Below are 27,207 nucleotides of genomic sequence, written 5' to 3' on the forward strand. Positions count from 1 at the left end.
TTATTTAAGTTGGTTAGCTGTCTCTGACTCTTAACTTGTGTTAGCTATTCTCAGATGAGATTGGGGGAAACGTAATTAAGACATTAAATGACTGGTACTGATTGGGCTGAGGTTTCGAAATACATGGAGTTCTAGGATGGTTAATTGTCGTTCTCGCCTTCTCGGCTGCAGTAATGAGATCCTTATTAATGTATTCAGAGTCACGTATACTATGAATACTTTAAATACTTTGTTGTTTGTGTTTACACCTTATAATTGAAATAGGCTAGCTTAAGTACACTTTATATGCTAGGGTCTCAAAATCATTTGTTTGTGCCTGAAAGAAAAAGGAGGGGTGGACAAGCTCATGTAGCAAGAAGTCTGTCATGTAGAATGGATATATAGAAAACTACAAGAAAATTGGTTTTGTTGTCCTGGTCTAGTCTCTGGCTTTTGCATGATGGGGATGCAGGTAATTGATTGAGTGACACCATGGAACTTACAAAATTTAATTTATAAACCTTCTATACAATTTTTTTTTACTGAAATGAATCATTCAGTTGCTGGAGCAGTACAGGTTTTGACTATAACAGTGGAATGAGTTCATTTATTTGCTGTAGCATTATGGTTTTTAACACTAATTGTGTAACTGAGACGTGAGGTTTGCTTTATTAGACACATGACTATCTCTTCTGATTTTTTTATAAGAAGTAGCTTATTACAAACATGTAGTTAATAAAATATTGAGAATGATTTATAATTTTAATTTTGACATCTTTCATGAAAAGTTACAGTTTTAATTATAAAAAATGATAAGTATATTTTCTTTATAATCTTAGAGACAACTTTAAAAATTAGAGATAATGGGTAATTGGGTATTATCTCTCTATGACACCTTAGTTGACTTCTAATTATAAGAAACAGGGCCAATTGTGTCAAGTTTTAGAGTCATAATAAGATAACCTGAATGAACTTATAGTGTCATCTTGCACCATAGTTAGTTGTCTCCAACAATTCCAGGTAGTGAACCTGTATATTTAACTTAAGAGAGGTTCACTAGCACACTATCAAATACCATGTTTCTTACGTAATAGATTGCTTACTTTACACTTCCAACAGCTTTGCTCCTAAGTGAGTGCCCTGGATGGTAATCATCCTCAACATGTCTTGTAAAGGAAGGTCCACAATTCAATTGGCAAGAGGACAACCTTTTTTTTTGTACTACCAACCAAAGGTCCCTTACCTTTTTTGGGTAAGAAACTAATCATTTTTAGGTTTATGGCTGCCCCTCCTAACAAGTATCACTTACAGCAATCGAACCATCGACCTTCAAGATCCAGTAGGATCTTACATCACTCTATCAATGTTTTGTTGGTAGGGGACAACCTCTTTAAACATATTGGATTGCCCTACAAGCAAGAAATTTGACTTAGCTTTTACTCATTTAATTTTTGTGTCATGAAAAAACAAATTAAAGAAGTCCCAGAAGTTGCACTCTTATTTATTATTTGGGTTATTTAATTATTATTCTTTAATGTAATCTTAGTAATGCACCATATTTATCATATTTTAATAATGTGTTTAAATTTTCTTTACCAAATCTAAAGGAATGGTTGAAACTCTTATTCAACAAGATAAATTTTGAGTTCGAAAACACGAAATTATGAGAATAAATTTTTTTTGATCCAAAGCTGTCTATTGGATGAAAAAATTAAAATAACATTCTTAGAAGAGTTAAGGGCAAAGTTGTAAAGAACTCTAATCCAATGCACTAGAGTTAAAGATTGTGGCTTAAAGGAAGCAACTTAAAAGGGCATAATATTAAAAAAAAATACCTGGCTTGATCTACAGCATAATCACCGAGGTAAATGACATCTGCATATCCTCTCACACACACTTTCTGCTTGTAATTAATATATGCTAATCATGCATTGTGCATGAAAATAGTCTTTACAATATAATAATAGTTTTATATTATAAATGCATCATCTATTATTTATATATTGAATCTATTTTTAAATATAAAATTGATACATGAATAAGAATAGTTGATGATATATTAATGTAAAAAACTTTATACTCAACTATGAACTAACAACCTTATAAGATATGAATCAATTTATTATGAGGTGAATAAAAAATAAAAATGTGCACCATATTATTTCTATTCATCAATCTCATGCTATATATTTGAATTTATTGAAAGACTAACATATATAATAAGGGTCCAAGAGTATAAGTGTTAGATATAAAACATGAGTCCTTAGGCTATGACCTCTATAGATGTAAAATTTCTCCTTCTTCCTCCTGCTAAAAAACATTGCTTATACATAAAAAAAAACATATAATAAAGGTAGGTAGATGGAAGAAAGAAAGTTGAAGAAAATTTATTGGCAAAAAGAATGTGGTTACTTAAAGATAATGACTGGTAACTACATTTTTTTTACTTGAATAAACCAATTATTCTTCCATTAGAGTACAATAAGAATAAGTATGGAGATTCAATTTCAAACCATGTTCTATTAAAAGGATCTTTTGCTGTCTTTTATCACAAAATAACGATCTCTATGCAACTAGCTATGAAATTCATTCCTAAGACTGAGTAACAAGTACTAATGATTTTATTCTTAAGTAGAACCTTATTAAAGTTACGTTGTTGCAAAATTTGATTATAGTAACTAGGGATAAACTTCAATGAGAGACTTGAAGCCACATATTGGGGTGATCTTGTAGTTGCTGAAACCTGCTTCATAGATAAGATTCTCCCATTCTTTCTTTCCCCTTTCTTTTCCATTGAACATAGTTAGCATCACCAAGTCATAATCCAGCTTCAACTCTGTTAATTCAGGATCATCACTCTCTTCATCTATAGCTATGTCGATGATAATCACTTTTCCTTTTTTTCCTTTGTGTGAAATAGCTTCTTTGCAGTTCTTCAATATCTTCAAAGATAATTCATCATTCCAATCATGTAGAACCCACTATAAAAAAAGGTCAATAAACATTTATATTCTCTCCAACCTCATTGTGCTAAAATGGTTATTTTTATCTTTGGTTAAGACACAAATATGAAATATGGATATGTTAGTTGAAATGGGTTTCTAAAGTTTGATAAATATACCTTGAGTAAAACTGCATCAGCAGAAGGAATGGATTTGAACATATCTCCACCAACAAAACTCAAATTTTCATTTCCTGAGCAATTAGCCACAACCTGTGGTTGATCAAATACTATGCATTTCATGTGAGGAAATGCTTCATTGATGAGCTTTGTTACACCACCGATCCCTCCTCCCACATCAACTAGTGATTCCAAATTCTCAAACACATGCTTGCACTCTTTGAGAGCAAGCTTGAACATATGAGAATCAGCTGCCATAGCCTCTTGAAACATGATCAAAGAATCATGATTTCCATTAAGGAAGGCCCAAAAACTCTCATTAGTTGCAGTCTCATAAAGTGTGAGTCCCTTATCCTCAGTGAACCATTTCTTAGAAGAGTGCCACATGTCTAAGGAACTTGAATGAAGGGCTCCCTTAACTATAGGTGCCAAACATGTTGGCTTGGTTGTTATAAGAAGCTTTGATGGAGGGGTCAAAACATATGCTTCTTCTTCTTGTACTTTTGTTTTGGCAAAGAATCCATTGTGTGTTAAGAGGCGCAAGAACCTATGAAGGACGCTAATTTTTGAAGGGTGGAGTTTCAAGGATGAGGCTAACTCAGAAAGAGTGATGGGTTTTCCATTGTTATGGATTATATCTGCTATGCCTAGTTCCATAACAGATTTGAGAGCCATGGCGCTTACGAAGTTGTATACATGCTTATACAAGTGGATTTGTGCATGATACATCTCACTCTCTTCACTTCCATTACTGCTACTGAAAGCCATTTGAACTTTTTTGTGTTTATTTTGTTTAAGTGGATATGTTGAGAATATAAACTATGATGCAGCATTTATATGTTCAAGATGTAGAATAAAGACAGATATTTCGGATGCAGAATTATGTCATGACACAATAAATAATAGTGCCTTCTCTTGTCTCTTGTTCCGGAGAATTTGAGGTAGTCCTAACAGACCATTTAAGATGCTGTGTTATATGTCTGGAATAAGAATACTGAGAAATCTAATAAATTCACTTGGGTCACATTATTTATGGTGAGACTAATAGTCCGAACTGTAAATTTACAATGAATTCACTAAGAAAAAAGCTAATGAATAAGGACAATCTTGTTGATGTCAACAAATATTTATTAGATGACTACCTTAGTCAAAAAATTTAGTAAGAATTAATTTGGGAGTTAGATTTTAAAAGGAAAATTTTGGTCACATTATTTATGGTGAGACCAATAGTCCTAACCATAAATTTACAATGAATTCACTAAGAAAAAGCTAATGAATAAGGACGTTGATGTCAACAAATATTTATTAGATTATTACCTTATTCAATTTTTTTAGTAAGAATTAATTTGGGAGTTGGATTTTAAAGGAAAAATAAAAGAACAGGAAAGTTTGATATATGTCATGACTCTCAAGCCTTTTTTTTTATTTCTTCCCCTTCAAAATTTAACTTTTAAACTAATGTGAGAGATATTTCCAAAATATCTGAATTCACATAGAGCGTATATAGATATTTTGGTTTCATGATATATGAAAAAGAATGATAATTGGTTCAGTGGTTGTACCTATTGACAATGAATTGGAGGTCATGAGTTTAATTCTTAGCTTGAATGGTTTTGTTACGTTTTATTCATATTAGTACGAATAAAAATGAAACAATGCAACCGTAGGGATTTGAACCGAGGATGTATTACTTACCAAACAGTGTACCTTTTCACCAAGTGTAGAATCTCAAAAGTGTTTCTTTTCACCAAGTGACCTTTATTTCTCTATAAATAGAGAAACTTCAAGGCATAATGTGACATAGAAAATCCGACTTTTCTCATCTAAGAAATCATCCTCCATTTCTCTAATGCATTAGAGAAGTGTAGGAAACATAGATTTGTAAACTACTATCGAAAGATATGCTTGAGATTTGTAAATTACTATCGAAAGATATATTTGGTGTGTTGGTGCAAAACACATCAAGGTTTTCCAAAGTATCCTGAAGAGATTTACTATTCATCCCATTTGTATCATATATACTTAAATTGGTGGGGGCGAATCAAACCTAAAGGTTAGTGTGGTAACACACGCTTTGGAAGTTTCTACATACATATCAATCAATCATTTCTTTTGTTCAGTGATGCAACATCTTCCCAACCATTCAAGTTTTTTCACAACTAACCTAATAGGAGCCTCCACAATTTAAACCATCAACTCATGCTATAGTTATTGATTGTGACCCTAATTATTTGGTTGGTGTTATCTCGTATAAATATAATTTCGAATTAAATATCTCTTAAAATTCAAATTAAATTATCCTAAAATTTTATTTTAAAATTTAAATTGGGTTTCCTTTTCTCATAGACGTTTTTGTAAATAGGAATCAAGATTAAAATATCTCATTTCTTATTTCTTTAATTTAACTTAAATTTTACAAATAAAAAATGAAAAGTGATAGTAGCTCATTTTATAGTTTCTCTTAAGAAGATTTGTTGTTTAATAATTAAAAAATAGGGAGCAATTAAAGATAATTCCTTCGAGATAAATAAGTCGACAAATAATAATTTATGAAATAATCACCCTGGTGGAGAAAAATGTCTTAAAAACAATCTGGTTCAAAAATAATATTCAGAATTTATAAATAGATTTTATTGATATATAGAAGGATCATAAATTAGTTAAAAACTTAAGATAGAAACTTGAAAGTATTTCACAAATGCTGATAGAACTTAGGCTTGATAAAAATATTATTATCATATAGATTTTGACAGATGAGATGAAGCAGTGTTCAGATATAAAATAACACTTTTTAATTGGATAATTACACAAATGGATCATCAAAAGCATAGCTATCTCCATTCACTATTTTAAGCTTTCAAATAAATTTATCCTATTTGTCACGGGGGACACTTTTATTGGAAAACTTAACTATGCATCCCTTAATTAACAAACAGTTTTCTACTGGGGTATATTTGCAAGTTGTGATTTGAAGAAAAATGAAAAGAAACTTAAGACATTATAATTACTCACAATTGTATTTTATAACTCCAAAATCATTCACTTTCCTCTATTACCCGTCAAACACCAGTTTTCTACTGGGGTGTAACTGCTGCCAAACTAACACTTAGAAAAACACACAATTCCAAGAAAGAGACAAATAAAGGAAATGGGAGCATGCAACTGGAATGAGAATTCTATATTTGACCCATTAATATCAAGTCTCTCTGCCTTGGCTCCCTTTAATATCAATATGATTATTGAAATTGATTACCCAATAAGTACTATAGACATATAATTTGATAACTTCCGTTGCAATCAATGGTGATCCAACACCATTCTAGGAGGAGGAACGATTTGGTTAAACACTAAGAGTGTTGATTAAGTTCTTTCGATTTCCCCTCCATATCATTGAACCACTTTTATTGGTTCTAGTTCAGCTAGCTCCAGCTAGTAGCACGGTATCAATGAACGCTTTTATTGGCAAGGAGGTGGTTGGTAATGAGGAGAATGGATATAATGATGGCAATGGTAAAAGCTCAAGTAATGAAGAGTGTGATTTGCATGAATGTTTGGAGCATAAGCATGCACAGATGAAGGAAGTTGTATAACTACAAGGCTGATGCATCTTCTCCATAGAGGGTAATTTGAAGGCTTATTAGAGTAAAGGAGGGGAAATGTATAATTGTTAATTTTAGCTTCATTTAAAGTTCTGAGTGGAAGATATATTATTAGCATATCTATGTTGTGTTGCAACTTATGTTTTGTACTTCTACTTAGTTGTTATACACAGTTATCAACCACCCTTTTAGATTCCACAAGAAAGAATAGAGAAAGATTTATCAAAGAAGAAATGAAAGGGTGGTTTTAAATTTTTTCAACTCTAATTTATTTTACACATGTTTTTATTATGGAAAATATGTAAAAGGTGAATGAGTTTAAACTAGTTACTAGCAATACAATATTATAAATCAAATAGCAAAAAAAAATGAGTGTGTATATCATCGATTGAATGAGAGAATAATATTGAATTACAAAGAAATTAATCGACCTATTATATAGAAAATAAAATAGACTTAATTATACCTAACTAACTAATTTATTTTAAACATATTTTAATCATAAAAAATATACAAAAGATAAATGTGTTTAGAATAATTACTAACAATATAATATTAACTGTAAAATATATTTCAACACATGAAAACATAAAACTACTGAAATAATGGGAAATAAACAATTGATGTCTTAAAAAATGGTTAGATACTTATTGATTCCTCCTTGCTAGCCCTACTTTGCATCGTTCACCTTGATCCATAAACCTATAAATTCACAAGTCCATGATATATATATATATATATATATATATATATATATATATATAGTGAATTTATAGGTTTATGGATCAAGGTGAACGATGCAAAGTAGGGCTAGCAAGGAGGAATCAATAAGTATCTAACCATTTTTTAAGACATCAATTGTTTATTTCCCATTATTTCAGTAGTTTTATGTTTTCATGTGTTGAAATATATTTTACAGTTAATATTATATTGTTAGTAATTATTCTAAACACATTTATCTTTTGTATATTTTTTATGATTAAAATATGTTTAAAATAAATTAGTTAGTTAGGTATAATTAAGTCTATTTAAATAGAGAGAGATAAGAAAATTAAATGTTATGACAAGTATGTTACCTTTCAAATTTATATACACATTGACATACATTGAATCAGACCTTCAGACATTGCTTCATATGTAAGATGGACATGGAGATGATTCATTGAATCGCCAAACAGAGATTCATTGTATATGTTTGTTCTCTGAACATATATAGTGAAGCACAAATCTTTGGAAAATAACTCACTTCAGTAATCAGTTCGAAACATGATAAAAAATATATGAGCAATTGAAAGTATACCATACACTCCATAAATATATGATAGTTATTTGGGTGCTTCTAGTACTGTGATCGAGCGAGATATATATGACACTTATAGGAAGGTGTTAACCTATTATAACAATTGTCATCTTAGACAATTTCTATTTTAAAAAATTACTTTGCACAAAAAAATAACAATAAAGCATATAAAATAAGTCACCACAATTTACTCTACATATATTTATAATCGTGAAACTTAATGAAAATATATGGCATTTTAAAATCCTTAACAGAAACAACAAATACTTTTGCAATCAAACTGATCTTATGGTTTTATAAACAAATATTAGTATATTAATATTTGTCTTTTATTGATAATAATATAGTTTTATCATACAGCCTATACAAAACACTGAGGGGACAACAAAACAAATTTTGCTGAAAAGAACATGAATCGTATTGCCAGTTGAAGAAGTATGTGGCTATGAGAGATTGAAGAATAGAGACAAAATTATTGACTGCTTGTGCAATAATGTATCTAAAGGAGAAACCGCCTTCATATAAACTAAGTTGCCTTTCTTGACTAGTACTAGAACGACTGCACTAATTAATTTATCAATACCTTTTCGGTAATGTGATTTGAACACCCAACACCTTATAGGAGGTAATGGTTTTCAGCTTTGAAATAATTGAAGTAGAAAGATAATTGTGGGTGTTCCATTTTGTATCACATATTACACTACCCTATTTAGAGTAAAGACATATTTTAACTTATAAAAAAATTCGCCAATATTATAATAATTCTTGAACGTCAATCACAGTAGTTAAATTATTTTAATACAACATAGAACATACCCAACATGGTTCTTGATTGATTTGTACTATTTTTAAGAAGAAAGTGAAACTTCACAGTATTGGTAATATGTGGGGCAGTGGGTGCCACAGAGAAACAAAAAATGAATGGGTAGCTTGGGACCTTCTCCCATCTACCTCGTTGGACACTACGCTAATGGTATTTGGTAGGAGACAAGGACACCACTAGGTTTACTCAGTTTATCCCGATTATGATCAGTCCAAATAGAGTAGAGTCTTATTAGGTTTGAGTTCAAAAATCAAACCCGAACAGTATTTAGGACTGTGTGATAAGTATGACTTGACCTGGCTAAAAGTCACTTACTCATCAAGGTTATGTATGTCTCTATTGAATTGTGTATAGAATAATGATATTACTTAGGTCAAAACATCATTGATTCTCTAATTTTTATCACGTATACGTGATTAACAATATATATATATACATTTATAATTTCATATCTTAACTTACATATCTATAATTATAAGTAAAATATTGAGAAGAAATTACTCAAAAAATATATGCATTACATTTAATCGGGTCTAGGTCAAGTTCGGAGGTTGACTTATACAATATTATGGTCAGATTAGTCTCAGGTCTATGGTCAGGGCGGTTCAAAAAATGAAATTATCAATATTTAGATCGAGTAAGACACAAGCCTTATCGAGTCCATGCACACGCTAGATGTGTCAAAACGGGCAGGCCAGATTGGATCGGCCCGCCAAAGCCCAAACATTTATAAGGCTTGCATATCATATTAGGTACTTTTTATAGAACCGAGATTTTTAGCCCGACTAGACTGGGCTATATTAAATCTGGGCTCGGACCGCGATTACGTAGACGGGTTTGGACTACCCGTTTTCTTTATTTATTTTTATCTTTTTGGGGACACTTGGTTTGATAATAAGCCTACTTGAAAATTTACAAAACAACTTATAACAAAAAAAAATAGAAAATAAATATTGGGTTATGAAGTGAGAGAGTTAGTATCCAATAGAAATGAAAGATTTAATAAAAGAGTTGTATAAAAAATCATAAACGTAGACTTGACATCATGTCTTAACTCAAACACTTAAACATAATGCATTAGATCTATAAGTTTGGTTGCATTAAGCATAACAAGTATGTTAAAAAAAATACAGTAATATCACATTATATATATTTTTAAATAGATTAAATATGTTAAAATTTAAATAAATATTTTTTAGTTTATGTGGGTCGGCCCACCACCCCCCACAACCTGATTCGGATGGGTTTGAACTACAATTTAATATGCATAAATTATATAGGTGTTTTTTAGTCCAACACAATTTAACTTGGACTAGATATTGGCTAGCCCATACTCATCCAAGTAGCTCATTTAACACCTCTGCTTCACACCTAATCTTCGGTAATGTTCAAACAAACTTCCTCGGTCCACACAAAATGATCACATCTGATTTTCGAATCAACTCCCCGAAACATAATGGTGACTTGTGAGAAAAATCAAATTTATTATGTGTAGTTGTATATTAAGGGTTACTGTAGTATATAGTTTTATGACACTGTTATTTAAAAATGTATTGCTGTTAAAAAACAAAAGTGCTGAAGTGTCAATAAAATAATTGAGTTAAAATACTTACTTAATATTTTAAGTTTAAATAAAAATATTTGACAATAAGATACTGAAATAATTGCTCTGTTTGATAAACTTTGTAAGATTACAATTTAAAATTTTAAAGGAAGAGTAATTTGAGTTATGATAATAAAGAGTAATGGAAAGCTGACTTCATGATAAGACCGGCACATGAAATAATATCTCTTTGTTTGCTACTACGTAACAAAAACTGCACTTTGTATGCCAAACTTGACTTTAAACTAGAATATGAGAATATGAGTTTGCCTAGGAAAATGGTGTCGATTGTAGAAAGGCTCTCAATAAAAACTTTTTGTTATCTTAATTATTTGATTGTTGATAACACCTAAGACGTCACTCTATTTGTTGTTTATTGTTTGTCTATTTTATTTATTTATATTTCTATTTACTTATCTATTTAGAAGTTTAAAAATATTACTTGTTAGTTTTCCAACTATGCCTTTAACACTAGGGACTAATTTTAAAATAAAAAATAGTTAGTTAAATAACTTTAAAGATAGTAAGTGAAGAGATAAAGGATAAATACAAAAAAATGATATGAAAATTAGTTATATTATTAACTATATTGGTGTTTTTAAAAATCTGTAGGGCTGTTTTTTCAGGAACAGATCGAAGTACTTAATGTACCAAAAAAGATTGAAGTACTTGATTTGATAAATTAAATTAGAATCTTATAATAACAGGGTGACAAAAAAATCTCTAACACGTTAAGCAAATTCATACTTGCAATATGTCTAGGGCTAGTGTTATAGTTTAAGGGTAAAAGAGATGGTCAGTCCAGTATAAATAAAATAGTAAAGAGAATAAAATATTTTCTCGCACTTTTCTCCTTAAAATTCCTTAAAATCACTCATTGTTTGACATGTGTATTACTTTTTTATAATATATTTTAAAATGAAAATTTTTATAAAGAAGAAAAATAAAACACATATCAAAGAATGAGTGATTTTAAGGAGATAAATTATCTTATGATGATAAGAGGATATCTCAATAGTAAAAATATATTACATTTTGTTTTTTCTTCATTTTCTGTGTCACTTTCCTCTTCAAATAGTATTCAGCTGACTTAGTGTTACGTACCCACCAACTATTTAGAGTCAAAACTTGATAACTAAATCAAAGAGAAGTAGGTGGCAGCACGAGTTCTCACACTAGAAAAGAAGTAGGTGATAAAAAAGATTCATTCATTTGATTTTTCATTCAACATTGTTGCAAACAGTGAGGCCCACATAGAATAATAACTGAGGCGGCCAAGCACATAGATCATCATTGATTAATGTGTATTATTCTATTAAATTCAGATATTTAAAAAAATCAACAATTCTTCACAAGACAGGAATTGCCAATTTTGATGCATGAATGAGTTGCTTATAAAATGGGAGCATTGGAAGTCTTTTCCTTCAACCAAGCAATAAACACTGCTACTTAGTCTCAAACTCACTACTCTCTCTTCCTCACACTTGTTATAGATACACCAAAGATAAACACAAAAACAATACCATGTTGATCGAACTTGCTCTCACTTTTTTGGCCATAGCTCTTTTCATTTACTTGCGTCCTTCACCATCTGCAAAATCAAAAACACTTAGACACCTTCCAAACCCTCCTTCTCCTAAGCCACGCCTTCCTTTTGTAGGGCACTTGCACCTTTTGGACCAACCCCTTCTTCACCAATCCCTTATCAAACTATCTGAACGTTATGGTCCTTTGTATTCTCTATACTTTGGTTCCATGCCTACAATTGTTGCATCTACCCCTGACCTTTTCAAACTCTTCCTCCAAACCCATGAAGCTTCTTCCTTCAACACAAGGTTCCAAACTTCAGCTATAAAGCGTCTCACATATAATAATTCTGTAGCTATGGTTCCCTTTGCACCTTACTGGAAGTTCATTAGGAAGGTTATCATGAATGATCTTCTCAATGCAACCACTGTTAACAAGTTGAGGCCTTTGAGGAGCCAAGAAATTCGTAAGGTTCTTAAGGTATTAGCCCTTAACTCGGATACTCAACAACCCCTTAATGTTACTGAGGAACTACTCAAGTGGACCAATGGCACCATCTCTATGATGATGTTGGGTGAGTCTGAAGAGATTAGAAATATTGCTCGTGAGGTGGTTAAGATCTTTGGGGAATACAGTCTCACTGATTTTATTTGGCCATTGAAGAAGCTCAAGGTTGGAAACTATGAGAAGAGAATTGAAGAATTATTTAACAGGTTTGATCCTGTTATTGAAAAGGTTATTAAGAAACGCCAAGAGATAAGGCAGAAGAGGAAAGAGAGAAATGGGGAACTTGAAAAGGGTGAAGAGAGCGTAGTTTTTCTCGATACTTTGCTTGACTTTGCTGAGGACCCAACCATGGAAATAAAGATTACCAAGGAACAAATCAAGGGTCTTGTTGTGGTAAGTTTCATGCTTTGTTTGAAAATAGAGTAAAATACAAGGAAATATCATTTATGCTAATGTTCTAAAAACAAAGCCTATAAGAAAAATGTTTTCTGTCCAAAGTGAAGGAACCATTAACCAATATTGTAACTCACAATATTCCCACTTTCCCTTTGTGTGCAGGATTTCTTCTCAGCAGGGACAGATTCCACAGCTGTGGCAACAGACTATGCTTTGGCAGAGCTCATCAACAACCCAAGAGTGTTCCAGAAAGCTAGGGAGGAGATTGATAGTGTTGTTGGAAAAGATAAACTAGTTGATGAAGCAGATGTTCAGAATCTTCCATACATTAGAGCCATAGTGAAAGAAACATTCCGTATGCACCCACCACTACCCGTGGTCAAAAGAAAATGTGTACAAGATTGTGAGATTAATGGCTATGTAATCCCAGAAGGAGCATTGATACTTTTCAATGTTTGGGCTGTGGGAAGAGATCCAAAATACTGGCAAAGCCCATCAGAATTTCGTCCTGAGAGGTTTTTGGATACTGCTACTGACCCAGTTGATCTCAGAGGACAACATTTCCAACTCTTACCATTTGGGTCTGGAAGGAGGATGTGCCCTGGAGTGAATTTGGCAACTTCTGGAATGGCAACATTGCTTGCATCTGTTATTCAGTGCTTTGACTTGCAGCCTGTTGGACCACAAGGTCAAATATTGAAGGGTAAAGATGCTAAAGTTAGCATGGCTGAGAGTTTTGGTTTAACTGTCCCAAGGTCCAACAATCTCATCTGTGTTCCGCTTGCAAGAGAAACTACTGCAGCTAAACTTCTTTCCTCTTAAATGCAACAGCACGGTATGACTTGGCTTATATATGCTATTGCAGAGTTATATTCATTCCAATAAAGTATCAACTATTTGTCTACACTTTTTTCTTACAAAAGATGTGCTCCCAGGTTGACATAGACATATGTCATCCCAAAAGATATCCCTGGTGTTATGTGTGATGTAATTTTAAACTTTTATTGTTTTGTAATAATGTTGTCTCAATTTAAATATTTAATCTTTATAAATTGCATCTCCATTGATTCCAACCATTACACTCTTTCCTTGTCCGGTTGTCCCAACAAACTTTTGGTGACAGTAGTACAGATAGAAAATCTGGTATACTATAGCTTCATCACTGCAAAAACTAATATAACAAATTGTTACGAAACTAACATAAAACTGAAACTCGGGATAGCCAATAAAAGGGAGGGAGATTCTGCAATTTCTCTGTTGGAAGTTGGAAAAAGAGACAGAAAATGAAGAAACTTCAGCTGTTATATTAAAAAATAATCTGATAAGAAAATAAAAGGGAGACTAGAAATGGCATAGTCCTGGTCATACAGAAAAGATTGACATTTTGTTTGAAGGATACTCTTGGTTATACAGAAAAGAAAAGTCAATCTGAGTGGGGGGAAAATGACAAAATGTTTATCAAAAAGAAAATAAGAAAGCAAACGTTTCACTACATATACATTGGGTGAGCAAAATATATCTTTGGCTCATCACTGTTGGACACTGGTATCCAGGGGTAAGGAAGAAAGTAATAGGGATGAAAAGAAATGCCCCTAACTCACGAGTATAGAATTCGTGATAGGGTTCTATGAATTTTATTAGAGATAGAAGAACACAAGAGAATGGTAGTGAATACAATGGTGAAGGATCCCACGATCCTCTTCTAACTGATTCCTCAATCAGTTATCTTTCCCAATTTCTTAACTAACTTCTCTAAAGCCTTTCCTTCTATTTATAGGTGGCTACTAGGGCCTAACTACTAACTACCCAGAGAAACAGAGCCAAGGTTAGTTATTTAACAACCAAACCTTCCTCTTACCCCTCTTATACACTTTAGTAATTTCGGGTCTACCCCTACCCTTAGCCTTATCCCTATCAATCACAGAAATTCAATGATGGGGATTCAGTTGGGGGGGAGGAACAAATCTTTCCATTCCTATAATCATGAACAGCCAATGTAAAAGGGAGACTAGAAGTGGTACAACAATTAAACAAAAAAACAAAAGAATATTAGGAAGATCTTAGATAAACAAAAGGAGGCAATGGGAAAACGCTACTACCTTACACATAATTCTTCATCAGAAGACATCATATAATTGATTAACAAAGCTGATGGCATCATTATCTTTCCCTCAACACATACTTAAGTAAATGATTTTATAACCTTCAAAGGAGTCACAGATTTCAAAATTATTATAGCCTTTGAGAATGTAGATGACCTATATCATTTCTTAAATGAAGAAATTTTCTAATGCAGAGAATTAATCCATGGGAGCCTTATGTGAGTACATTGCAACATCTTACATAGCTAAGGACTAGAAAATTTTTACTCCGGAATAGCTATTTTTTTCTATTCATTCTGCAGATGGTGGCACAGGGTGAGGATCAATGTCCTCCCCTGAAACCAAGATTCACTATCCACATGTAGGCAACAAAGACACAATAAGTGGCATGATCAAAAGGAGAGATAGACCAGATGTTAAAGATTAAAGCTGTTCCAAAGCCAACCTTGCCTACTGATTTCCCTTCAGCAGAGAATAATTGGAACAGAAATGAGTAGAAAAAACTGATATCTGTGGCATATAAATTCAAATTCAAATTAAACAGCCTATATACCTTGCTCTCGAATCAATGACAAACTTCACTATAAATAAATAACACAAAGAAACACCAAAGACAAAATATAATTTGATAGGGCATAAAAATCAAAGTACTGATTTCATAGATAATAGGACATTAATATCAAGAGGGTATTACATAAATCTTCAACAAAAGAACCATGAACACTTCAACACTAAGCAGACATAGAGTACAAACTTATCTACACCAACGGCAAACCCTAACCGAGGGTTTAATCAAGCACGCTCACCCCTAATGCGCCTAGCCAACTGAATATCCTTGGGCATAATAGTAACCCTCTTAGCATGAATGGCACAGAGATTAGTGTCCTCGAAAAGCCCCACAAGATAGGCCTCCGCCGCCTCCTGCAGCGCCGACACAGCGGAGCTCTGGAAACGAAGATCGGTCTTGAAATCCTGAGCGATTTCACGGACCAGCCTCTGGAATGGAAGCTTCCTGATAAGAAGCTCTGTACTCTTCTGGTACTTGCGGATCTCACGGAGTGCAACTGTCCCTGGCCTGAACCTGTGTGGCTTCTTCACGCCGCCGGTCGCCGGAGCAGACTTCCTAGCGGCTTTGGTTGCTAGTTGCTTCCTTGGTGCCTTGCCACCGGTGGACTTGCGAGCAGTTTGTTTGGTACGAGCCATTTTCTGATCACCGGAAACCGCGAACTGATATTGAATTTGAGAGAGAGAGATAGAAAAGTTTTGATGCTATTGAGAGTGGTGAGAGGTGGTTTATATAGTGGGGGCTTCGATTTTTGAAGTTTGGGTTTGTGAGAAAATGATTGTGTGTGGCCGTTGATTTGTTTGGAAGGGGAATGAACGGGTATGGTTTGTTTCTAGAAATGGGATCATGCGGATCGATGACGTGGCTTGTGTAAGGGGAGATCGTTGATTTGGAGATCTTGGATGGTTGAGATTGAATTGGATGGTGTGTCGCAGATTGATGATTTTTTTTGCGGGAAAACCGAAAAGATGAGAAAAAAATTTGAGGGAGGAGCGGAGAAGGAGAGGGAATATTTGGGCTTTGAATTTGGACCCGTTTGTTAAATGGCCGATGCTTCTGCTTTTCCATTTGCCCATCCCACTAACGGGTCATCATATAAGTCAGAATATTAGATAGTGGCACACCATTTTAACCCATTTTCAGTAATTAAATATCACAAGTTAAATTGAACACAATTATGCTTTCAAATGGGTATATAATTCAGGAAAAAAATATATGCATTAACCATGTAAATTTTTTATATATTGTCAGTTCATCATTCATTTTTAATTATAATTAACTCTTTAAAAAACAATACAGATAAATGATATATGTATAAGACATTATATAGATATTACACTATATAATATATAAAGTATGCATAAGACATAGGTTACCGAAGGGGTTTTGATATTGAAAACCCTAACTTGGTCAAGCCCAAGAACTTTAAAGCTAGAGATGTTGAGATGAGTTTATCCATTTTTGGCCTTTTCATTTCCTTTTGTACATCTTTGAAATAATTTAATTGTGATAATAATGCATTTCGTCTTATGAAGGGAAGATGGATTACCTATTCCAAGAAATTCTATCTTGTATTTTTTTGTTTTCTTATTTAATTGAATGACACAATGTAATTGGTGGGGGACACAATCTGGGACAGGGGATCTCCATTCTGAATACTACCACCTTTAGAAGGATATGAATTACATGTCCTCAATCATGTGTCATTTGGTGTCCCAAACCAATGAGAAAACTTCATTCATTTTAAAAGAAAAATTATAAAAACAAAAATTAATATTTTAATATTATTTCATGAAGTTTCATTGGTTGGGGACATGAAGATACAAAAATTATGGGACAAGTGATATTTGTCCCCTTCACAAAGCTGGCTGCCACCAAATCCCTCTCCATGCAGCTACCAGAATCATGTTTCAACTTGTTTGTTCCTTTTTATGTATGAGACTAAAAGTCAAGTCTGGAATAGACTAAAAGCTATGTAGATCTGATGATGAATTCTTAACTGAGAGATCTAGCAAGAAGTGTCACATGTTGAGCACCTCCTGCATGGTGTCCTCTTAGAGTGTGTTTGGGAGTATCATTTTGGAGGGGAGGAAAGGAAGGGGAAGGCTTAGGAGAGGGATTCTCTTGTTTGGGAGTTTAGTGGAGGAGAGGGGAGAGATTTGAAGCATTTTTCAAACCCCCTCAAACCCTCCAAATGCCAAAATTGGGGTGTTTTGGGAGGAAAATAAGCCAAATTAGCTAAATACCTTTACTAATATTATTTTATAACATATAATACATAACATACTATTACTTTTTTAAAGGGAATGGGGTAAAATAGTATTTTTGTATTACATTAACCCTCCATCCCCTCCTATCTAAATTTCACATTCCCAAACAATGGAAAGGTTTAGTTAGATTTGCCCTCCCTTCTCCTTTCTTTCCTCCCCCTCTTTACCCTCTCATCCCTTTCTTTTCCCTCCTAACTCCCAAACAAAGCCTTAGCTGGAATTCTATATGAACCATCAGCGTTAGCAAATCCTGAAGCCTATCCTGATACTACATTATTCTGTTTAATTATATGGGAGAATAGTGCATTAATACTATTCTCTGATTATAGGTTTAACAGAAATAAAACGTGCTTTGCATGGATAAATGACAAGTGATATATCTTTAGTCTTAAAAGCACTTGTACTATGTGGTGGGGCTTTCATTTCCTAATGACCAATGTTGATGTTCTATGTCTTTGTCATGCAGATATTTTAGCTCTTATACGTCAACAAAGAGTAGATGCTGCTAAGAAGCAAGAATAAGAGAAAGCTGGTAAGTTTTAGATATCATAGTCTTTTGCTGATTTTCCAATGCTTGAAACTGATAACTAAATCAATTGTTTCAGCAAAAGAACAGAAGAAAACTGCAGCAATCATGCTTATCATGCAAGGATCACATCTACTATTCTATAATGAGTGTCACTCTATGTGTTATAAGCTATGAGTAGTCAACAAAATACTTAAAAATTAAATTTTAACTTAAATATATTTTTTCAATCAATCACAAGGTGATAACATATGGAGTGACACTAAGTGTGAGATGTCAAATGTGCACCCATCATGCACGTTCTTGTAAAAAGTGCTTATTATGCATGTGTTTAGGCTGCTTTGTTCATGATAATTAAATGGGAAACAATTATGGAAAATCATTAAAACCAGCTCTTGGCATCCCGAAATAGAACATTGAGCTTCATGGAGGATTTTTTATTTATGAAGAATGCTATTTTTATGTGAAGTCTTCTTGATAACTTTCTGATCTAAGTTAAAAGTGCAAGTACTTGAATGCACCCTTGCTGAAAAAAGAGGTGCAACTCTACATCTCATGCATTGCTAAGGAAGGTTAAATTAATCAAGAAAAAATATATCAATTTCAAACTTTCAATTGATTTTTTAATCCTCTATAGGAACAACCAAACCGATTTAACCAAAAATAAGATACAACTCATTCACACAACTGGTTTGTTTAACCTTCGCTATCAAGAACTATGAGCAACCTAGAAGATAGAACTATGCAGGGTAAAGAACCAGTCCAAACAATCTACTTTGTCAACATGCATGCATAGATGAGATGAGAACAAATAGAAGCATGAGAAACACTGAGGACAACCAAATTGAAAAATCTGAAATTAGATAAATGAATATCTTAAAATGACACAAAAACGGAGTAATGCAAAATGAAGTATTTGGCTAATATTGAACAGAAATTCCCTACAGGCCAAAGCAGAAACTTTATAGTTTGATGCAATTATTTTTCATGCTGACAATCCAATCTCTGCATGGTTATAAACAAGGCATAGACTTTGCTACATACTCAAGCAGAACAACATCCAACTTTTTTCACAGCTGATACATCATCGCGAGATCCAACATTGATTGTCTGTCCTTTTGGTAATGCGGCTGGATCATCACCAATGTCAAGGGCCTTCTTGCTTACAACATGGTAGATCTGGGTCAGCACTTCTGTGAAGGCATTTTCAACGTTCATGGACTCAAGGGCAGATGTTTCCATGAAAAAAGTCTTCTCTCGTTCAGCAAAAGCTGTAGCGTCTTCGGTGGAAACTGCTCGCAAATGACGCAGATCTGCTTTGTTTCCTACAAGCATCACCACAATGTTGGCATCTGTATGATCTCTCAGCTCCTTTAGCCATCTCTCCACATTTTCAAATGTAACATGGCGGGTAACATCATACACTAGTAATGCACCAACGGCTCCTCGATAATATGCACTTGTAATTGCTCGGTACCTTTAGTTTTAAAATAAGCAAAATAAGGTAAATACCTTACATGAAAAGTTAATAAAATACAAGATCATCTTTACATGAAATCTAGAATTAGGTGTTGTTACTTCGAAATCCAAAGATTCATGTCAGGATTTATGAATCAACAAGATTACCAACCAGCTTGCTATGCTGTAAACATTGTCATTAACTATGTCCACATTACTCTGGCTTTTAATTATCAAACAGCCTAATTAAGTAGTCAAATAATGTCAAACAACCAATGTAATTCACCCAAAATGGAAGATTATTTAACTACCCTTTTTTCCATAGCTTCCGGTGCATTTTCCCTATCCAGTTATAAACTTATCCTTCCTCAAACATAATATTTGTTCTTATATCTCTTGTCTCCAAGACCTGACAAACAGGACCAATGTCCTTAGAAAGACGGCAGTTATATAGAAAAGGAAACAGTAACGGGCGACCCGGTACACCAGACTATCACTTGATAGGATCTAGGGAGAGTAAATGTATACAACCTAACTCCTACAAGCACAAAGACTATTTCAAAATTCAAACTCATAACCTCTAAGTCACAAAGCATCAACTTTATTGTTGCGTTGAGGCTCACTCTCGGAAAAGAAAACAGTAATAAAGGGCGGCCCAGAGCATGAAGTTTTCACGTGGTGGGGTCTAGGGAGGGTAGATGTTACAGTCTTACCCCATAAGTGAAGAGGTTGTTTCCAAGATTTGAACATATTACCTCTTGGTCACTAAGGAGTAACGTCACCATTGCGCTGAGGCTCATCCTCTAGCAAAGAAAATAGTAATGGCTATATGACAATCATATGATTTTCAAGTTAGTTGTATGAAAGCAGGTTAGGAAAGAACTGTTTAAGGTGTCATTTTGGAAATAAAGTAGCATTGCCAAAGGCATCCAATCTTTGAAAACATAATTCGACAATTAGGAACGGTATAATAATAAAACAGAAACAAAAATAGATGCATAAGTTAAGCAATGCAGTTGGTATTAAAGATAGATTATAGTGGGCACATGATGTCTAACCAAATAAGGGAAATATAAGTAAAGCCTTTAGATTCCACTGACATACTGTTTCATTAGAAGGAAATCAATTCAAGGAGCAACCCAATGGATACTTCTACATGTCATTATAACTATCCAGCTAACTAGATTATTAAAAACATTACTTAACTCATTTTCTTTTCAGCCACCAAACATCATGTTTCACACAATCTCAGGAATTGCAGTCATAATAATACTAGCCCAACAATCAATAAATGTTCCTTACATATTATCAGAAATTGCATAACCATCATGCTATAAACTATAACATTACCACCATGATCATATCAAACTTAAATGCTAGCAGGAAAACTCATCACATCTTAGCAATGACATGTCATCTCTTTTCAATTTATTCCACATAATTTTTTACTGCATTCAACTTCCACCTATATAACATTTATTCTTGTATTTTTTGTATATAAGAGCTAAATAAAAAACAAGCTTAAAGCTCGTAGCTAAGAAGAAAATGATGAAGCTGCAAAGAAAGACATGAGCTCCAACTTCATAGCATAAAGAAAAACTGAAAAGAACAAGGTCTCTTTTGGCCTCTTACATAGAAAACTTGAATGCATCAATTTGAAAACAAAGCAGGATTTTCGAATCTGCTGGATAGTAAAAGAAACCAATGCATTAAAGGAAAACCAAAATAGAATTATATTGTTATTTGACACCACGAGATATGTGTTAAAAATAGCATATAAATATGTTCTAATGGCACCAAAATTATAACGGAAGGTACAGAGTAAAACAGTCTCCAAACTCCTGTCTCACAATGAGGAAACCAATTTGAGTTTATTTAATGATGCCTGCTCTCCAATTTTCCACAAAAACTAGCTTCTCACGATAACTTCTTGTCACAAGTTATCGAGAGAAGTACTAGCCATATGATGATTCGATCTTCATACTGTTGTATTGCTTAGTAAATTGTTCCTTACGTCATTACCAGGAATTATAAAATCTTTTGAAAAAGATGAATAATAACAATATTGAAATGTTAGTTTATCAACCTTAAATGCTTCCAAGAGAAACAATTCAGATTATTTAACCAATAACTCAATGCAATCAATGCCTGGATTTTGTCATTTAGAAATAAAAAGTGCAGGTTCAATTACAAATGATAAGAACACAATGACTTCTGCGAAGAAAAACTCATTTTTCAAAGCGCAACAGCATTTTCCACGGTCTGAAAAACACTAAAGCAATGCATTGCCCCATTCTAATTAACAGCAAGAAAAAATAAATCCAGCTAAAATCTAAAACAACCACATACCCATCTTCATTCTTCCTTTCCCAAATGCAAAAGAAAAAACAATCACAATCATACACAATAATATAACAATATTCACGACCCAAACCCAAGCCATTGTGTTAGTAGTCCCACATTGAGTAGAATAGCAAACTCAATGTGGTACTTAAGCCATGAGCTCTCCCACCTAATAGACTAATCTTTTGGGTTATACTCTCCTCATGTGCTTAAGTGCTGATAGAGTGAAAGCCGATGTCCTACAGCAATGTTAGGAGTCCCACATTGAGTAGAATAGCAAGCGCAAGTTAAACGATTCAAAACACCACTTAACTTAACATGCCTAATTGCCTATCTAATATAATAATACATTAAGGTATGATTGTATGAATATGATACGCTTGATGATAATACATTTCATGGTTAAACTTAAACCAACCAAAAAATTTCATAAACACACAATTGAGATATGAACATGATAGACTTGATGATGATAACAATAACTAAAAAAATAGATGTGAACCTTTCTTGACCAGCAGTGTCCCAAATCTGAGCCTTGACAACCTTGTCATCAACCCGAATGCTTCTAGTAGCGAATTCAACGCCAATGGTGGACTTAGATTCGAGGCTGAACTCATTTTTGGTGAACCTCGAAAGAAGATTCGATTTTCCAACACCAGAGTCACCAATCAACACCACCTTGAACAGGTAATCGTAATCATCATCAGCTCTGTATGCCCCCATTTGCCACAAACACTTTTGCTTATTTGTTTTCTACGTGGGTGTTTGTGTTTTGGCCAGAGGGAGAATTAGATGAATAAAAAAGTGATTTTGATTTGATGAATGTGAAAGAGGCTCAAATGGGTTGGTATGAATGAAAGAAAGGAATCATTTTTGTTTTGTTAAGGTATAATCAAAATTTAGACCCAGATTTAGAAGAATGATAAATAAAAAAGTAACTTTTTATTTTATTTTGGTAAGAATTGAATGAGAAACAGAGGAAGTAATTTAAACAGATGGCACTGGAAATGTGGGGTTTTATTATTAGTCGCCAGATTTTAAGAATGAAGACGACGGCTCTTCTTTTTTCTTTTTCTTCAAATATAAGTTTTTAATTTTATTTTATGAATTCAAATAAGCAAACTTTAAGAAAACCGCTTGCCTGAGTATTATAATTTTTTTAAGAAATAATATTGTATTTTTGTGTGTTAAAAAGAAGTATTATAATTTTTTAAGAAAGAATATTGTATTTTTGTGTGTTAAAAGGAGTATTATAATTTGAAATAAATGAATAGTTAACTACAATTTTCTCCACTAAAATAAAAAATTAGTTTTTCTCCATTTTTATATACAAGAGAATTAGTATCTTGTTGATTTACTCCAAATAACCAGAATTTCACTCACCTGGTATGACCTGGTTATAGTTGATATTTAGATCGGATAAGCACAAGCATGACACAGTCTGCCACGTCTCATAGTCACTCATTTATAATGTTTATATGTGTTTATATTAAATTGTGTAAAGTGCGACACACATGTTTACTTGAAAGTATCATTGATTATTTATTTTTTACATCATATATATATATATATGATTAACAATATATATAAATATATTAATTTACATTTCCATAATAATAATAATAAGTAATATTTAGGAAATTTTATTTAAAATGAATATGTATTGTATTTAATCAAGTATATGGTCTGATCGAAGGCTAACTCGATCAACATTTATGGTCGGTTTAACTTCAGGTATGTGGTCGAATTCGTATTCAAAAAATAAACTAACCAATCTTTAGAATTGTGTAAGGAACAAGTCTTACCCAATCAAATCTGACTCATGTTCACCCTAGTATTTAGTGCACCCTCTCATATCCATAGTAAAAGGAGAGGCCTAACCTGGAAACAAATTATTTCACTCCATTCCAAAATTTTACTTTTGGTGTTATCCATAGTAAAATATAAAAGTTGAATACAATTAGACTAAAATAACTTTGTTTAATGTATATTCGAAACTAAATTAAAAAATAGAGAAATATCTGGCAAAAAAAAAAGTAATAAATAACGGCATAAATAAAGAAAAATGAAATTTATGTTTTGTACGAGTCAATTAAACCAAAAAACCAATGAATCGAACCAAACCAAACATTTCAACCGAAAATCAATGGATTAATCTCTATACTGTTATAGTACAATAATTATATCATTTACAAAATTATATTGATCAATATCGACCAAAACCAATCATATTAGTCAATTTTCATTTAAAATTTAAAAATTATTATGAAAATGACATAAATTTCTAAATGTTAATGATGAAAAGCACAATAATTATCTTTGTTTATAATTCTAAAATATATTATATTATCAAATCACACATTTTATTTTTAACAAATGGGGTAGATAAAAATAATTATCATATTTTTTCTTATTTTTTTTATATTGATGTTAATATAATATATAAATTATCTAATTTCACTTTTTCTAGTTTAATTAGTGAAACACATGTAACATGTTAAACTAATGAATTAGAATCAATTTGTTAAAGATGATTCATACTTAGATAATTTTTAGTTATGATAGTTAGAATTAGTTTTACTTTCAATGGTACTTTGGATTTCAAGCCACTACTAATTTTTTCATTGTATAAATTTTCTACACTTTGTCTTTGTGTAGAGTGAATTCCAATAATGAAAGTTCAATATTTTTTTCTTCTCATTTTGCTCTTTCAATTCCCTTCTCTCTTTTTTCTTGCATGATTGCTAAGAAACTAAGATGGTATAAGAACAATGTATCTATTTCGCATTTTTTTTTCATCGTTACCAAATTTTCATTCCTCCCCTTCACTCTTTCATTGCTCAACACACAAAAAGATGTAACACATTTGCGGTAAATCAAATGTCCTTCGGAATCACTCTTCAAATCTAGATGATGCCAACAATGCTATGTATTAAAGCTAAGATAGTCTGGTGCAAAATGAAGAGTGAATGTACTGGTAATGGGTCTAAAAGATTATAAAGATAACCTATAGGCCAATTGAAAGGGGATGAGACCTTTATGAAGAAAATGTCAACTCAATCAATCTTTATAGTTCTTCTTGGTTAAGTCATTATTATGGTCCCTTCTTGGTTGGTCTCTTTCTTTATCAATCTCTTTTACAATCTTCATATTCTCCATTTCTCTAAATTCTTCTCAGTATTTTTTTAAGCAAATATTGCCCATATTATTCTCTTGTTATTCTTGAGCAAAGTTACTCATATATATATATATCATATCATTTTTTTCTCTTGTTATACTGTGTCCCAATTCAATTGAAAGATGTCACATACCTAAAAAAATTAAAAATATAAAATAACATTTTTATATTATTTGATAGGATATGATTGGTTTGGGACATATGAAGATGAATTTTTGGATAAAATATCCTCATTCTTAAACTAATATACTACCATACAAGTGTCTCACCAATTTAATATATTAACAACAGTAGATTAAAATGTAAATGTGTATTGGTTTTCAGAGATGCAATAACATGAAAAAATCTGGAAGGGAGGGAGTAAATGATAGCTCTATTTTTACATTAATCATGGTGTCTCATACTTTGTTCTGCCGATGCAGGATGCATTTACTATTAAGTTTGATAGCAAGTATCTGACAGATTTCTTCAATGTTTATATCTATAACTACTGTCTATGACAACCTTAACAATCATTTTGTCAAAAAGAAGATAGCAAATTTTCCAAGTAATCACTCCCCAAGTCATGAAACACAAGAACATCAAGTTCATTTTCTAGTATACCCTCCAAGGTTGCCAATTTTTTTGTAGCAGGTTGTTCATCATCCACCATATCCACAAATCTTTTCCTTCCCCTTGATCCTCTCTTCCTGCCATTGCTATAGTTTTCTTTGTCTCCAGTGTATGTGCTAGCAGAACAATCCTCTTTAAAAGTTCTAGAAACACATGCAGTGACACCACTTATTATTCCTTTCTGGTCAAGTCCTAAAGCCTTTGCAACTGTCTCAAGTGGGAAATTAAGGTGTGCTTTTTGACCTCTAATTCTCAAAGCAGCTTTGTCATAAGCCAAAGCTGCTTCTTCAGCTGTTTCAAATGTTCCAAGCCAAACTCTTGCACCTTTCTTTGATGAGTCTCTTATCTCAGCTGCATATTTTCCCCATGGCCTTCTCCTTACTCCTCTATAATGTTTTTCTCTAACAACAGATTCTTGTTCTTCTATTTTTTTGTTGGGTTTATTAGCAGTGTCAATTTCCAAATTGGTATTACTAGAATCTTCTGTATTTCTTGCATCAGGTAGAATGGTACCATCCAAAATTTCTTCCCAGAATTCAGCTCCCATTGATATCCATCTTCCTAAACTTGGAAGCCTTTTTAGAATCTCCATAGACACATCATGATTAGGTAGTTCTTCCCAGGAGTTTGGAGATTCTGCTGCATTATCACTGCTCACAATTTTAGACCATACATTCTCAAGAATCCCTTCAGAAGCTGCATGAATAGCCATGTTGGAAATCATATAAGTGAATAAGATTGAAAAGGAATGTTATTTGTAAGATATACAAATGCAAAGCTATATACATATATATATATGAGTATAAGGGTCTTGACACCTGACTTAACATATATAATGTATTTATTTTGCTAAATAATGGGAATTCCAGGTTGGAAACTTGTGCTTTAATTCACAGACCAGATAAGTTCATGGAGAAATTCAAGATTTTGAACATTAATAATGCAGTGTTGACATAATGGGTTGTATTATTTTAATGCTACCCTATTGACTTGTGTGCTTGTTCAATCATTTGGGACTTCATCCCATTCTAATTTAGATTCTGTATTAACTTTTATGCATTGAATTGGAATATATTCGTCTGATTCATACCAATCAAACATTAAGAAAAACAGACGCTAAATCATTTGAAAGCTGGCAACAGTGAACTTGGTTGCTTTTTTTTCTTGGTTTGGAACAACTTAAATTTTATTGTATTATTTTTTTCAGATAAAAAGCTGCTTAGTTTTTCCCTCCCATTTAATTTCCTTACAAATAAAGTACTAACCAACTAACAAGTTCCAACACAATATGATTTCCA

General features: G+C 32.7%; 5 protein-coding genes across 6 annotated transcripts; 1 reads left to right on the forward strand and 4 right to left on the reverse strand.

Moving 5' to 3' along the window:
- On the reverse strand, positions 2,544 to 7,923 carry LOC109349376 (isoflavone 4'-O-methyltransferase-like). Of its 2 annotated transcripts, XM_019590145.1 has the most exons (3): positions 7,805 to 7,923; positions 3,101 to 3,857; positions 2,544 to 2,960 (listed from the first exon to the last, which is right to left on the reverse strand). In XM_019590145.1, the coding sequence occupies exons 2-3, from the start codon at positions 3,827 to 3,829 to the stop codon at positions 2,658 to 2,660; spliced, it is 1,032 nt and encodes a 343-aa protein (XP_019445690.1). In that variant the 5' UTR covers positions 3,830 to 3,857; positions 7,805 to 7,923; the 3' UTR covers positions 2,544 to 2,657. The 2 variants fall into 2 exon arrangements, with proteins under 2 accessions (XP_019445690.1, XP_019445689.1); XM_019590144.1 differs by lacking the exon at positions 7,805 to 7,923 and having other exon boundaries at positions 3,101 to 4,064.
- LOC109349375 (2-hydroxyisoflavanone synthase) lies at positions 11,841 to 13,892 on the forward strand. The gene is made up of 2 exons (XM_019590143.1): positions 11,841 to 12,852; positions 13,018 to 13,892. The coding sequence occupies exons 1-2, from the start codon at positions 11,950 to 11,952 to the stop codon at positions 13,675 to 13,677; spliced, it is 1,563 nt and encodes a 520-aa protein (XP_019445688.1). The 5' UTR covers positions 11,841 to 11,949; the 3' UTR covers positions 13,678 to 13,892.
- Positions 15,587 to 16,221, reverse strand: LOC109349379 (histone H3.2). Its single transcript, XM_019590148.1, has one exon. The coding sequence runs from the start codon at positions 16,158 to 16,160 to the stop codon at positions 15,750 to 15,752; it is 411 nt and encodes a 136-aa protein (XP_019445693.1). The 5' UTR covers positions 16,161 to 16,221; the 3' UTR covers positions 15,587 to 15,749.
- LOC109349378 (ras-related protein RABA1f-like) lies at positions 19,149 to 23,066 on the reverse strand. Its single transcript, XM_019590147.1, has 2 exons — positions 22,622 to 23,066; positions 19,149 to 19,795 (listed from the first exon to the last, which is right to left on the reverse strand). Exons 1-2 carry the CDS (start codon positions 22,840 to 22,842, stop codon positions 19,363 to 19,365), a joined length of 654 nt encoding a protein of 217 aa, XP_019445692.1. The 5' UTR covers positions 22,843 to 23,066; the 3' UTR covers positions 19,149 to 19,362.
- On the reverse strand, positions 25,757 to 26,731 carry LOC109349377 (ethylene-responsive transcription factor 1B-like). Its single transcript, XM_019590146.1, has one exon. The coding sequence runs from the start codon at positions 26,631 to 26,633 to the stop codon at positions 25,818 to 25,820; it is 816 nt and encodes a 271-aa protein (XP_019445691.1). The 5' UTR covers positions 26,634 to 26,731; the 3' UTR covers positions 25,757 to 25,817.

The sequence above is a fragment of the Lupinus angustifolius genome, chromosome LG06 (genome assembly GCF_001865875.1).
Source record: "Lupinus angustifolius cultivar Tanjil chromosome LG06, LupAngTanjil_v1.0, whole genome shotgun sequence".
NCBI lineage: Eukaryota > Viridiplantae > Streptophyta > Magnoliopsida > Fabales > Fabaceae > Lupinus > Lupinus angustifolius.